General features: G+C 34.9%; 1 protein-coding gene across 4 annotated transcripts in view; it reads left to right on the plus strand.

Moving 5' to 3' along the window:
• Positions 1-10,091, plus strand: part of LOC114262111 (serine carboxypeptidase-like 7) — a 41,899-nt gene extending 31,808 nt beyond the window's left edge. For 3 of the 4 annotated variants that reach the window (XM_082912393.1, XM_082912395.1, XM_028202717.2), the window contains 5 exons: positions 5,058-5,129; positions 5,483-5,601; positions 7,766-7,879; positions 7,979-8,024; positions 9,737-10,091. In XM_082912393.1, coding sequence (XP_082768519.1) covers positions 5,058-5,129; positions 5,483-5,601; positions 7,766-7,879; positions 7,979-8,024; positions 9,737-9,820 — 435 coding nt within the window. In that variant the 3' untranslated portion in view covers positions 9,821-10,091. The remainder of the gene's footprint in view (positions 1-5,057; positions 5,130-5,482; positions 5,602-7,765; positions 7,880-7,978; positions 8,025-9,736) is intronic. The other variant, XM_082912394.1, reaches the window with a different exon arrangement.
• The last annotated feature ends 5,834 nt before the right edge of the window (positions 10,092-15,925 follow it).

Here is a 15,925-nt window from a genome sequence, read left to right on the forward strand (position 1 = left end):
GCATGTGTTGCATTAGCCATCTTGGCATGAACTAGGATCATGCATGATTTCTAACTAGTTCCCTGTTTTGGCTCGGAGTACACTGTAAGTGTTTACGGTTTAGCATCTTGCATGAGTGTGAGTGTTGCCATGAAAGCATGCTTGCCATGAGGCTAACTGCTTAAATGTTTAACTGCATGAATGCCTGTGGATGAAGGTTGAATTGCTTGAATTGGAACAATTCATCGAAACGCGAGTTTTAAGCCCATTTGAGAGTGGCAAATCATGTTTTTCTAAGCCCACCTGAGGGTGGCAAATCCATGTCTTAAATCTACATCTTAGCCTACTTGCAAGTAGCACCTTCAAACCATTTTCAAACAAACAAACATGAGATGCTTTGTTCCAACTTAGGCGATTTAGTCTATACTTGTATGCTGTGCGCATCACATAGTACGATTAGCTAATAACTAGAATAAGAACACATATGTTTTCAAAAACAACATATCATGTTAGTAGAGGCCGATCTTTTGATCGGGCGAGCGGGGGTGCTCATTTCAGGACCTTCCCCTCTCGTACCCAAGTTCTCGAGCCAAGGCAACTTTGGTGATGACGGCCACGTGGCTTTAGGCACGAGTCACACGAGTCAGGGTTTCCTAAATTTCTCAAAATAAAACATTTAGGTGGCGACTCTGTATCTGGCAAAGCAGTCCATGTTTGGCACTTCTTTATAAAAATTAGTTTTCGAAAACGATTTGCCAGATTTGGACTCTTTGGTGATTTATCAGTCTTGCATTGCACTTTGTGAGATTAGATTCAGAACTGTGACATTGAGTCTGAACTGTAGTAGCTATGAACTACAATTTGCGCCCTCTCACATGGAGCAGAGTTCGGGCCGTCTACAGAAACCCTTTAACAGTGTAGCTAGTATTGCCATTTGGGAATAGGAAATGTTGGGCACTATTGGCGAGTTCGACTTGTATCTTGGCAAGTCCATTGAGTTGGCAGCTTTGTTTACTGTAGTTGTATAACCTACACTTGTGAGCCGAGTTATAGAAGTATATAGGGGTGATCATGAAGTAGGATCCCTCGGGGAGAAGATCTCTAGTGGGAAGGTAGAGAAGGGCTTGAACATGTTTTCTGACTTGAGTGTTAGATACCTCGATCGTCTTTTCGTGCTGGAGTCTTGCAAACAGGAGGTACTCCTAGAGTTCCACCATTCGCGCTTTATGGTGCATCCGAGAGGCACAAAGATGTATCATGACCTTAGTCATTAGTTTTGGTGGAAGGAGATGAAGAACGACATAGCTGTGTTTGTATCGAGGTGCCTTACTTGTCAACAAGTGAATGCCGAGCATAAGAGGTCAGTGGGTTTGTTGCAACATTTTCCTATAGCAGAGTGGAAGTGAGAGCATGTCACGATGGATTTTGTTGTGGGTCTTCCGAGGACTCAACGGGGTAATGATGCCATTTGGGCGATAGTTGATTGGTTAACTAAGTCAGCGCACTTTGTACGCGCACAAGTGACTCAATAGATTTTCTAGCCGACCTTTATGTTATGGACATTGTTCGACTTCACGGGTTCCTGTGACTATTGTTTCGGATAGAGATCTGCGTTTCATAGCTCGGTTGTGGTGGAGCCTACAGAATGCCTCGGCACTAGGTTGACTTTTAGCACCGCTTATCATTCTAAGATTGACGGGCAGTCGAAGCATACCATTTTGATCCTGGACGATATGCTTTGGGGTTACGTTCTTGACTTTAAAGTGTCATGGGAGAGGCATTTTCCTTTAGTGGAGTTTGGCTAAAACAACAGTTTTCAGGCGACCATTAGCGTGGCACCTTTTGAGGCCTTGTATGGCCGATCGTGTAGATTTCCACTGTGTTGCGCTGAGGTGGGTGACACCCTTATGTTGGGTCCTAAGTTAGTCTGGGAAATGACCGAGAAGGTGATACTTATCCGTAAGAGGTTAGTTTTGGCTCAAAGTTGTCAGAAGAGTTATGCCGACTGTAGGAGGACACTATTATCATTTGAGGTAGGAGATCATGTCTTTTTGAAAATATCACCTAGATGAGGTTTGATGAGATTTAGAAAGTGGGAAATTGCCTCCTAGATTTATTGGGCCTTTTGAGATTCTAGAGCAGATTGGGGAGGTAGCATATCGCTTGGCCTTGCCGCCACAGTTTTTCGGGGATCATGACGTGTTTCATATCTATATGCTTCGGAAGTATGAGCCGGATCCATCACACGTGTTGGATTGGACCAAGCTATAGGTAGATGAGGATACCTCATATAAGAAGAGACCGGTTAGCATTTTAGATACTCGAGACCAACTTTGGGAGCGTGAGTTGGATGTCCGTAGGAAGTATCTAGACCTATTTATTGATGTTTCAACATGTATTGAAAGTTTTTTTTCATGTTAATGTAATATAAACATTGTATATGTTTTGGAAATATGAATTGTATATTCACTATTGAGAACTTGTTTATCATTGGTATGAGAATGAATGACCGATGGATGGGTCATGGTGATGAATTTGATTTACTATCATTGTTGTAATTGGTTTAAACATGGTTTTGTTGTGGATTTAAAATTTCGAGGACGAAATTCCTTAAAGGAGGGAGGCCATAGCGATTCTAGTTTAGACTAGACCCATTTGATGTTCTGGATTTGGGTTTCATTGTCTTATATGGTTGTTCATGTCTTATTTCCCCTTATTCCTCATTGAGTTTGAGTATCATTATCGCGTTTGGAACATGTTGGGAGTTAGTCTTTTCAAAACTGTGTTGCCCAGAATTTTGCTTGTTCGCTTGAGTGACGCTTCTTGCTCTCGAGCGGTCTTTTACAGTCTACAAAACTACTAAGAGTTTTGATATATGCGCTTGAGCGACATTTCTTACGCTTGAGCGAACTTTTAAAGGTCTGAACTATTGGGAGGGTGCATTGTGTGCTCGAGTGACCATTCTTGCGCTTGAGCGGTCTCACTTATTCTCTTTGGTCACTTGAGCGACACTTTTTGAGCTCGAGCGGTCCGCGTGTATATCAGTCTGTAAAGTCACCTTTTGGCTCACTTTTTCATCTCTCTCTCTCTCTGTCTAAACTTTGTAAAAACCCTAAGTTGAGACCCTCTCTCTCCAAAACTCACATTCTCTCTACAAATACACCTAGATCTATTGATTTCTTCACCCATGTTCCTTTTATAAAAGGCAGAACACTTTGAGAGCTTCCTTTTGATCGAAGCAAAGTTGGGTTTCGACGTTGTTGAAGTTTCTCCATTCCTCCTCTTGTCTTCTAAGCTTGAGACAGGGATTCTCCACACTTTATTATGATTTTTGACTTAGTTATTTGTTATTTCTAAAATAATATTGTGATTTGAGAATTTTTGGACAAATCTAGGGTTTGAGTTAAAAATCAAAGGAGGGGTTTTCAAATGGATTCTTGGAAATGGTTATGAGATTCTAAATGACGATGAGTTATGATAAAATAGTGCATTTTATCATGGGGATTGATTTATAAAGAAAAGTGGGTTTTGCCCTAAAGATTTCAAATGTTGATTTTGTAAGGATAAATAGAATTGATGTTGGAAATGTGGATTTGGATTGATGTTGATAAGGATGGTGAAATTGGATATGTATTATCACTTCCATCTTGAGATTTTCAGAGAGTTTATCTTTATGGAAATTATTTATTTGTTTAGAGATATCTGCTTTGGGCTATTGGTGGAAGATAGCTATGATTGGTGTAGAAATTGCATGAGAATTAGGAGAATTGAAACTATTTTCTCAATCATTGCATTGAGCATTGTTGCATATTTAATAAATTTGAAAATGTTGTTGTTTTGAGAAAAATTGGTGAATACCTTAGTGAATCTGGGTAGGAGTGTAGTTGTGGTATTATGTTGGCTAGAGTGTCCTTGGTGAAAGTCCAAAAACCCGCGCAGTTAGGTGTCGAGCCTTCCAGTTAATACTGGTAAAAATGACAAATTTGTAGCACTTGTTGCTAACTTGCAGAAACGTCCTAGAGATTCACAGTGTTGTATTCATTGTCCTATTTTCTATTGTAAAGGAAATGATATCATGAAATGAGATATAGACTTGGCATTGCACGGTTTGGAAAGAGAAATGAAAATGTTTTGGCAAGAGCATTGCATATGCATTCACCTTATATCTTTGTTAAAATTTATAAACTGTGTAATAGTATCTCTACTAGGCTTTGGCTCACCTTATGTGGAGAAAACCATTTTCAGGTATTGATGATATGACTTTCCCAAGGCAATAGCTTAGGAGGACATGGAGTTGAAGGCTTCTTTTTGCATGCTGTTGTATTTATTTTGTGCAAGCCAATGGCTTTAACTGTATTGGATTTAAATCCATTTTGTTGTAACCAAGTGTTTTCTTGGAAAGTTGTAAGCCTTTAGGACATTTCTTATTTGTTTTAAATCTTATTTCATATCTTTAACTTGTAACGTATGCTATAGATTCAAGGTTAGGACTTGTGAACATACAACTGCATGTGCTACCTTTTGTACAATGGGACTATATGAAATGAAAAGGTTATTGTGTTCAACATGGTATTTTTATTTGTTAATATTGTGGATGGTCCTATTGTAATTATTTCGGGGCATTACAAAAGAGAAGTTTGGCAACTACATAGTTCTGTCCATCAAATTGTTTTGAAGCTAAAAACATTATAGAAACTATTTGACTTAACTGGGTGATTTAACGAGGCTACCATTAAAGTTTCTAAATTTTAGCATTGCAATTATTTATGCCAATTTGGCAAAAGCTTTGGTAGATTGCCAAAGTTTTGACATTACTATTAACGATTAGATATATTTTAGAGAGATCCAACATTGGTTGGATAGATGTGTAAAAAATGATAAAGTATTCCACAAGTAGATGACGAGCAGGAGGGGTGAAAACCCTAATGGAAAAATTTTTAACCGAGCTATTCAATTGGCAAGGTTCCCAAACTTTGATATATCATTTGAAACATTATTTCATCTCAATTATCCCATAAGTATGGTTTGAGAATGAGATTCTATCTTATGACTATTTCACTTGTCTTCCTTGATTACAGATTCATGCATACAAACTTTCCCATTTGTGGCTTAATGATGATAGAGTCCGAGAAGCGCTCCATATCCGAAAGGTACATCTTACATTGTTTCTTTAGAGTAAAATGTTTAAATAGTTGTATTTAGAGAAGAATTAGTATCGAAAAGATCAAGTGAAATGTATCAAAATTGAGATATGGGTTGTGAATTTTTTTAAAATCATTAACCATGAAATAAATGTGTTTTGTAGTACCAATACTATGAACCAATGGTATCATGTACAAATTGCTACTATTGTGAATTGGCCAATATACATGTATTTTTTTCTTTCTCATTGATTTGTCGAAATGTATCAATACCAAGAGGGAAAAAAAGATACGCTTCTATAGATATTTAAAACTAATTATAAGAAAAATATCATGAAAATGAATTGTATTTCTTAAAATAGGGAAGCATAAGGGAATGGATAAGATGCAACTATGGATTGCCTTACGCTCAATCAATCTGGGATAGTTTCCAATATCATGTGAACCTCAGCACTAAAGGTTACAAGTCTCTTATATACAGGTGAGATCACTATGTTTCTTTCATTATAATAAAAATTTAAGTGCAATAAATAATTGTGGTTTTAGTTACACAATATTTCGCCTCATTGTAACTATTTAAAAATAATGTTGCTAAAAGTATTCATGTTTTTTTGGACCCCTATCTTCTTTCAACACTACCACAATTTTGATTTTTGATATTATTATTATTATTATTATTATTATTATTATTATTATTATTATTATTATTTACTTTGAACTTCAAGCTTAATCTCAATTCTATCATTACCCCAAACATATGAAATTCTAATCCTAGCCCTTATCTTAACCTTTACTTCAAGTAGCCCATCCCTTACACCTCTGCCACCCTAAAGCCCGTCCTCACGCACCCTCTCCAACCATACTTTGAACACCAACCTTAATCTCAATTTTACCTACATTCCTAACATATGAAATTGCAAACCTAGCCCCTACCTCTACCTCTACCTCTGCTTCAAGTAGCCCATCCCTCATCTTGCCGCTACCCTTTAGCCCATCTTTACCCACCATCACTAGCTCCCAACCCCATTTGCACCCTCGTATGCCCTTCCTTAGCGCTTTTTCTTTCTCCAGTACATCAACCCCTATTTATCCTCCCTCAATACCTCCTATTTTCTTTCTCTTCTTCTTATTCTCCTTCTTTTTTTCTCTCTTGAATGCTTTGCACAATTCTTCTTTCTCTATCAAAGGGGTTGCATAGGGAAGTGAGAGGAGGAGGGTAGGGCTAGGCTAGAAAAGGGTGATAAATAGTAAAGAAGGACTGATGAGGGTGAGTTTGGGGCTAGAGGCGATCGGGAGCAATGAGAGAGGGTCGGTAGGGTCTGGGCATGGCAGACAAAGATGGTGGTAGCAGGTGGTGTAGAGTTAGGGTTAGGGTTTGAAAGGCAAGGAATGGAAATAATATTGTAATAAAAAATAAGGGATAAGTGTAGGTCCAATACTAACCTCACTCCATCTCCCTACATCCATTCTCTTCTTTATTTTCTCTTTACTCTCTATCATTTCTCCTACTTCTCACTCTCATATGTATGAGAAGATGAGCCTTGATCTCTCAATTTAGGGTTTCGAAGGGTACAACAATGATGAGAACTAGGATTTTAGAAGGTGAGAGGAGGTGGTGGAGGTTGTGAGGAGAGCAAGGAAGGGACTGTGGGTGTCACGTAGATTGTAAGGGAATGAAGAGGTAGGGCAGTGGAGATGAAAGGTATTGCAAGTAGGAAGATAAAGAGGGCAAAAGAGAGGAATGATAGCGGATAGTTGGTGTGAAAGACTAGAAATGAAGTGGACAGGTGTGGTAAGGAAGGAAAGAGAAGAAGAGGCAGGTGTTCCTGGTGATGCAGATGGTGGTAAGGTGGGGAAGAGCAGGTGGCGAGTGGGGTAGAGAAGAGGTCATTGAGAATGGGATAACAAAGGGAGAAGGTTTAGCAATTATGCAATACTTGTATCATTTTAAGGTTTCAATTTTTAAATGGTAATTTAATTAGAGATAAAATGGTAATGAATAAAATTTAGGAAATGGTAAGGGTTGAGACTGATTTGTGGGGACAAATAAAGGCTCTCAAAAATAAAAAGCAAAAAGAAGAAAAAAGGAGTTGGCTTCTCCATGGAGACAAGTCTAATTCTATCCAATTGGCAGTTAGTCTTGTCACGGATTTCATTTTAATTATCTAACTCTTCATTTTTATAGGTCTCATGAGTATTGATCATTTACACACACCCAAAAAAACAAAAAAACAAAAAAAAAAAGAAAAAGAAAAAAAGAAAAGGAAACAGAAATTAGCAAATTATTATTACATGATTTCATTATATTTTCTTGAAACACAATTAAACAACTAAGATTCATGGTGAAAAGAACATACTTTTATTTTTGAAGTTAAATCTGATAAAATTATATATAATAATCATTATTAGATCAATTTAATTTAATTTATTTTGTTTTTTTCATTTTATGAAAAATCAATATACAAAAAATTTACATAATAAACTGTTTAAATCATTAAAGTAGGACTTAACCATACATAAATGAATTTTTCATTAATGGTAGAGAATTTGGTTCCCACACAACAACAACAACAACAACAATAATAATAATAATAATAATAATAATAATAATAATAAAGAAGTTGGTGTAATGATGGCTGAAACAGTGGTGATCACGACATGGTAGTTCCATTCTTGGGAACCCAAGCATGGATTAGAGCTCTCAACTATTCCATTGTTAATGACTGGCGTTCGTGGTGGTTCCAAGGTCAAGTTGCCGGGTGGGTTCACCTCAGTTTTTCATATTCATTTTTCTTGGATGAAAGCTTATTGCAAATATTGTTTTATTTATTTATTTATTTTTCATTGACAATGTGTAGTTATACAAGGACTTATTCCAATCGGATGACATTTGCTACGGTTAAGGTATGATATTTCTCCATTTCACACTGTTTTGCATATTTTTCAAATGTGTTTGGTATTGTTTCAAATTTTGTATTTTTGGTTTTCATGTTTTTTAAAATAAAAAAAATGAAAACACTTTCCTTTTTATTTTTGTGTGAAAATAATTATTATTAAAAATTGAGAAAAGTATTTCTAAAAAACAGAGATGTTCGAAAAATATTTTATACAAACAAGTAGCCAAACAAGTTTTCTGCATCATTTTTCTTTTTCTTTTTTATTTTTTGAAGAAAAAAAATGATCATAGTACAAAAGGTGAAGTACATTAATTTATTCTCTTGTTTTTTCTTTCTTTATTTTCTATTTACGTTCTTGGTATTTTTTTAGTTCATTTTCACTTTTATCTCTTTAATTATCGTCCTTTATTCTATTTCTATCAATTTTGTCTAATTTGTTCGTAGAGTTTCTAATTTGAGGGTAAACCTAGGCCCCGTTTGGTAGAGCAGTGGAAAAATGATTATAACTTATAACGTAACAGCTTATACCTTATAGTTGTGAACATAAGCTGATTTTTGACTTATAAATTAAGTTTCTCCTCCCACACTCAAAGAATAAGTTGATTTTTGACTTACAAAAAACTATAAGATGTATTGTTAAGCTGAACCAAACACATCAAAATAGCTTAAATTAAGTTAAAAGCTGAAATAATCTGGAAATAAGCCCTACCAAACATGGCCTTAGTCTATTTGGAGATGATTTTCTATTGAAAATTAGTTTAAAAACTAGTTTATTGGGTAAAAATAAGTCAACAAAAAAAATTTAATACTAAAAAAACTAATTTATTTGGCATATTCTAAATGTTTACTTTTTGTTATAGGCTTTTGAATAGTTAAAGTTCACTTTTTTGCAAAACATGAATTAGTCAGATGATATAAGACTTTTTAGCAAAATAAACCCTTTTAACGAATAAGTTGGCTTTTAAGCTAGCCAAGTGAAGAGTAATAAACCACTAAGACTAATTTGATGGGCAAAAATGTCATTTTAAAATTTAAACAATTTAAACCACACAACGAGACACTCATTTTTCTTGCTCATTATTTTGAAATAAGGAGTGGAGAAGAATAACTTGTCTAGTATAATTTGAGTGAGAAGACAAATGGTTGATTGTATGATGTAGATTGTGCAGATTATAAAACTACCTTTTGTATGGATGTAATGGTTTAGAATCCCACCACTACTAATTTGTACATTTTATCTTGAACAGGATCATATGAACTGAAATATAAATAAATAAAACACTCTATAGACTAATGTCAAAAATATAATATAAATAATAAAATTGCCCCTCTCTCTAACAACTTCAACTTTTAGATGAGATTGTAGTCAACACTTCAATATGGTATATAAGCAGACAATATATTATGTCTTTGAACCTCACCACCTACTCGATAATTAAAAAATGTTTGCACATGTTTGGCCTATTATGAAGAATAAAAGTTCGGGCACATGTAAGGGGCATGTTGAAAATATAATATAAATAATAAAGTTTTCATTTTATCAAGCAACTTCAGGTTTTAGATGAGTTTTTGCTCAATACTTCAATAACTAAATAAATAAAATTAATAATTTAAGAATAAAATTAAAAAAGAAAAATGACGATAGTTAAAAGGATAAAAGAAAGTGAAATTAAACCCCCCTCCCCCTCTTTTATTTTTGTGTGTGTTGTGTGTTAACAGGGAGGAGGACATGTAGCTCCAGAGGGCAAGCCTGTTGAATGTTGTGCTATGTTTGAAAGATGGATTGCTAATCAACCTCTATGATCAATCTTTTACCTTACCCAAATGGATGTGCCAACACCCAAAAGTGTGATCACTTTCAAGCTACCAAAACTCCAATACGAGACATGGTCTTATCTATTGATACAACTATTTTTATATAAACACCACTTTTTAAGGATGCAATGTTTGTTATTTTTCTACGAGAAAGTGATCAATAAATGGATAGGATCGTATATTTCAAGTGTCCATGCTTACTAGCTTGTTTAAAAAATGATCCCAGTGTATCTAGAAATAAAATATGGTATTCAAGTCAGATGTTTACTTCTTAAATTATTGGGTCAATAGCCCCAAGCGTAAATTTTTTGGGGCCAACAAGACATTACCTGTTCAAAAGCACATCTATTTGTCCAAACGCTTATCTCTCTGTCTATCTATTCAAATATAACTTATTTGTCCTAAAGATGACACTTATCTGCCCAAATGTCACATATCTGGCTAATGTCACATATTTGTCCACCTCATTGCCACCAGTCACCTTCTTCAGCGCCCAATGACTTTTTTTGGCCAATTTTATTGCAACAACAACGGGTGCCCTTATAACCAAAAAGGGTTAAATCTTAGACCAAATAACGTATGTGACCTCATAAGTATGGACTTTTAAGAAGTAATTGTCGACGGTCGAAGATGGTTAGCAGACGGGACAGTTGGTGACTAAAGGTAGTTGTTATCAATGAGAGGGAATTGGTGGTGGCTAGAAGAGATCAAAAGTGGTTGTCGATGGTCAGAGATTGTGATCAATTGACAAAACTGGTTATCACATGAAGGTAGTTGGCAGTAGTAGAAGATGTGGCTTGTAGTCGAGGGAGGTGGTTAGCAAAAGAGGACATTTGCAATAGTGGTCAATGGTAATGATGTGCAATGGGGGTGGTTGAAAAATTATTGGAGAAAAAAAAAAAAGGAATAAATAAATAAACAAGTGAAATCAACTTTTTTTTTTGTTGGTTACTAAACTAATTACAACTTTTTGAAAATAAAAATTTTAAAAATTCTGCAACTATAAGCATATAACTGTATATGTAAATGTCTCCCAAACCTGTATATATTATTTTATTTTAGATTTTTATAACATTTTTTTTTATGCTCAAAAAACAAATATAACATTTTTTTTAATTAAAAATAAAAGGGTAAATTATACTTTGTCCCCTTAAAGTTTCACCCGTTTCTCATTTTGGCCCTTTATGTTTGCAATCCTTCCCACTTTGGCCCTTTAAGTTTAATTTTTTCCACTTTGGTCCTTCATGTTTGCAATCCATCCCATTTTGGCCCTTCATATTTGCAATCCTTCCCACTTTATACCTAGACTAACTTCCATCCAAAAAATTAACAGAATCTGCCATATCACTAACACATTAGCTCTCTGTGTGATGTAAAAAATTCACTAAAGATACAAAAAATATAAAATATAAAACAAAAAAATTGGAAATTTTTTTTAGTCTTCAGTGAACGTTTTTTTTCAAATTTATTCATAAACATTATTACATTTTAGATGCATCTAGATTAGATGCAGCTAAAAAAATAAAAACAAATTTAACTAAAAAAAGAAAAAAGTTTACTAAAGACGGAAAAAAATGAAAATATACTGACTCAAACACCTGTATTGTCAATTATGAAATGAAAAATTTACTATCGTTTATTTTCGTGTTTAGTGAACATTTTTTTTTAGTTCAATTTGTTTTTATTTTTTTTGCTACATCTAATCTAGATGAATCTATAATGTAATAATGTTTATCAATAAATTTTTTTTTAAAAAAAAAAGTTCACTAAAGACAAAAAAAATTCAATTTTTTTTTGTTTTTTATTTTTTTATTTTTTGCATCTTTAGTGAATTTTTTACATTACATATGGAGCTGATGTGTTAGTGATGTGACAAATTCTATTACTTTTTAGGATGGAAGTTAGTCTAGGAGTAAAGTGGGAAGGATTGCAAACATGAAGGGTCAAAGTAGAAAGGATTACAAACATGAAGGACCAAAGTGGGAAAAATCAAACTTAAAGGGACAAAGTGGAAAGAATTGCAAAGATAAAGGACCAAAGTGGGAAGGATTGTAAACATAAAGGGCCGAAGTGGGAAAAATCAAACTTAAAGGGTCAAAGTGAAAAATGGGTGAAACTTTAGGGAAGGCAAAGTATAATTTACCCAAAAATTAAATATAAAGACACAGATCGTGTTTAATGTCCGGCTACTCAATTATTATAGACTTTGATTCTCTGTCTCCTGCTATGTAGCTAATTTTATAATTTCCATGTGACCCGCATGTTGCTTCTAATGCTATCATAATTATAAAAAATTAAAAATTAGAACAATTCTCTATCTCTTCTTTCTCTCTTTCACTCATCACTCTTCTTTCTCTGTATGTCTATCTCTGTCTCTCTTTCTATCTCTGTGTCTTTCGCTCATCTCTCTTCTTTCTATCTCTCTCATCTATCTTCTCTCTCGCTCATCTTTCTTCTCTCTATCTCTCTCATCTATCTTCTCTCTCGCTCATCTCTCTTCTCTCTATCTCTCCCATATCTTTTCTCTCTCTGTCTCTCTCGTTCATCTCTTTATCTCTATCTCTCTCTCTGTCTCTCTCACTCATCTCTCTTCTCTATCTGTCTCTCTCGCTCATTTCTCTTCTTTCTCTATCTCTCTCTTTTTCTATGTCTCTCTCTCTCGTTCACTCTTTTCACTATCTTTCTCTCTCTTTTTGTATATCTCTCGCTCATCTCTTGTTTCTCTCTCTCTCTGTCTGTCTCTCACTCATCACTCTTCTCTCTCTCTTTCTCTCTCTGTCTGCCTATCTATTTGTTTGTTTGTTTCTCTATCCCTCATTGTGTTCACCTTGCTTACTCTTCCCCTCTCATCTTCTCTATTTACTGAGCTCCCTATCGATTTATTAAGACACTACAAGAAAATGCACTTTTAGTGAATACTTTGTCTCTCTCTCGTTTATCACTCTGTCCCTGTCTCTGTCTCTCTATCTCTCTATCTCTCTTCTCTATCTGTCTCTCACTCATCTCTCTCACATCACCCATCTTCTTTACCATCTTCACCACTACTGTAAATGCCATTCTACTACCACACTACTACCACTGTTGCCACTCCACCTCTACGACTATCATTACTACTACCATCGCCACCACTCCATTACCACCACTACTATTACTATTACCTCTCCTCCACCACCGCTACTCTATCTCCTCTATCACTACCATAACTTCACCACTAATCTCCTTTTCCATCACCATCACCACCACCACCACTATCACCTCTTATCCACCACCTTCACCACTACTGTCGCTCCCTCTCCTCTACTACAAAAATTAGTTCCTGATTTTTAGTAAGAAAAAAAAATTGGGTCGCAGGAAAATATTTTTCATTAAAATATTACCCCTACTTCTACTAAATTAAAAAAAAAATAATTTTTTATTCATTAAAATAAAAATGAAACAAATAAATTTTCAACCTTAGTAACTAAAAAAAAACGAAAAAAAAATTCATTAACTATAAAAAAAATTATTTTAACAAAAAATAATTTTTTTTTAAAAGATAGCCGTTTTGTTGTTTAAATATTCATTTGTGACGGAAACCAAAAAAAATAATATTCCCGCTCGATTTTCCACCCCTCCTCATTTTTTTCCATTCCCGCTTGGGTTCCCCCCTCCCTAATCTTTTGAACCAAAATCCCCAATCTCAAAAAACAAAAATCCCCTTCAACCAAAAATCCTTAATCTTTTCTTACGGCTCTCTCTTTCTCTCTTTCTCTCTCTCTCTCTCTCTCTCTCTCCCTCTCTCCGACGAGCGGTAGATGACGACGAGCGGCAAACGACGGCATCGAGTAGCCTCCTCGCCTTCCAAGTTCGTACAAAACGTCGTGGTTTCATCCGAGTACGAGCAAGAAAAGGACCTATTGAGTGATGCAAAGGAACCCTGTTTCTCTCATGCTCCCAAACTCTTCGTTGGAAACTTACCTTTCAATGTCAACAGTGCTACTCATGCTGGGTTGTTCGAACGAGTTGGAAATGTGGAGATGGTTAAGGTATGAATTTAAATTTTTGTGTATCTATGAAATATATATATATATATATATATGGGTTTAGGGTTTAGTGAGATTTTAATTTTCTAGATAATGTTTTGTTTGATGTAACATTTTTGTTATTTGGTGTGAAGGGTTATTTTCATTTTCATATTTATTTATTTATTCTTGTGAAATTTTGTTAATTTTCAAGTTTTGTTTGCAAAAATTCTTTGACTGAAATATGAATTTTTGTGGGGTTCAGAATTTAGTTCAAATTTTATTCTTTGGATTTGGTTTGTTACAAATCTATGAAATAGATATGGGTTTTTATTTTTTATATAATTGTGACAAGGTTTACAGAGATTTTAGTTTTGTAGATAATGTTTTGTTTAATGCAAAATTCAAATTATTTGGTGTGAAGGTTTTTTTTTTTGGCCCCTTGTGAACTTTGGTTCTTTTTCTAGTTTTGCTAGTCAAAATTCTAAAGATGAAATAAGAATTTCTGTGGGGTTCAGAGAATTGAGTTAAAATATTTTGTTCTTTGGGTTTTAATGTTGCAATGATTTTTGTGGGGGGAAAAAAAAAAGAAGGTAAAGAGAGATTCTCATGTGCAAATTTGAGTTGCTTTGGTAGGTTATATATGACAAGGAAAGTGGAAGAAGCCGAGGGTTTGGCTTCGTGACGAGGAGGTTGTCTTTTTGTCCTTTTAAATTTTTTAAAATAATCTTTAGCATGATGTTCACATTTTGATTTGGGTTTAATTTGATTTGATTGTAGAAGTAAACAAAGCAGGGCCTCTGGTTGAGTATGAGCATCGAATTGCCACGAGTGATCTTGTGGATAGGGATAGTAGTCAGGTAATATTGCAATCAATTCACTCTTCATGTTTGATTATAAGTTTCAAAGGAAAAGCTAGTAGTTTGTATGTTTCTTCCGAATTTTCTCCAACCTAGAAGGTTAAGTTTCTCATATTCGATCGGAATTTTAGGTGAAGTAGCTGTGTATCAGTTAGTTATCATGAGCATACCACTATCTTTTGGTGTACCATTTTGGATTTATAACTTACAAACATTAATTTGTCAATTGTTGTGGATTTATATATATGAGTCTTTAATATAATTAAAAAAAATAGTTAAACATTTTATCAATTTATACAATATATTCTTTAAGAAAATTAAAGAAAAATCAATGCTAAATATTTTCTTCTAGAATGTATGCTAAATTGCCAATATGATTTTCCATATTAATGAAAGGGTCTAGATCATCGTTTCTTTTTGTTTGTGATGCCTAATTTTAAATTTTTTAATGAGGCAAGTTGAAGTGAATGTATGTGTATGCATGTGGCTGTTCTTACCAAAAATATAATTAGAAAAAAAAAAAACAGAGAGTTACTTCAGACTAAATTATGATTCTTAGAACAATTACAATTAAACCAAAAAGAGAACAAACTAGTTTTTCAAGAAACATAGAGCCGCCTAGGCATGAGACTTGTGGGAAAAGACGAGACTCAAATCAGGTTCCTAGTTTGGGAGTTAGAGCCGGATTTCACTCTTAGGAAACAAACTAGTTTTTTAAGAAACTTAGAATTTGAGGTGTTAATGCCCCAAAATCACCAAATGGCATCGAAGTAGCACGAAACTTGGTACACATGACTGCCTAGGCACGAGAGAGATGAGACTCGAATCGGGTTTCCGGTTTTGGAGTTAGAGCCGAATTTCACTCTTAAGAAACAAACTAGTTTTTTAAGAAACTTAGAATTTGAGGTGTTAATGCGCCAAAATCACAAAACGGCGTCAGAGTAGCACAAAACTTGGCACACACGACCGCCTAGGCATGAGAGACTTGTGGGAGAAGATGGGACTTGAATCGGATTCTCGGTTTGGGAGTTGGAGCCGGATTTCATTCTTAAGAAACAAACTAGTTTCTTAAGAAACTTGGACTTTGAGTTGTTAATGCCCCAAAATCACCAAATGGCATCGGAGTAGCATGAAACTGGGCACACACGACCGCCTAGGCACGAGAGACTTGTGGAAGAAGACAGGACTCAAATCAGATTCCCGGTTTGGGAGTTAGAGTCGGATTTCACTCT

Source organism: Camellia sinensis, unplaced genomic scaffold, assembly GCF_055761805.1.
Source record: "Camellia sinensis isolate YWXY unplaced genomic scaffold, ASM5576180v1 Unanchor3, whole genome shotgun sequence".
NCBI classification, from domain to species: Eukaryota; Viridiplantae; Streptophyta; class Magnoliopsida; order Ericales; family Theaceae; genus Camellia; species Camellia sinensis.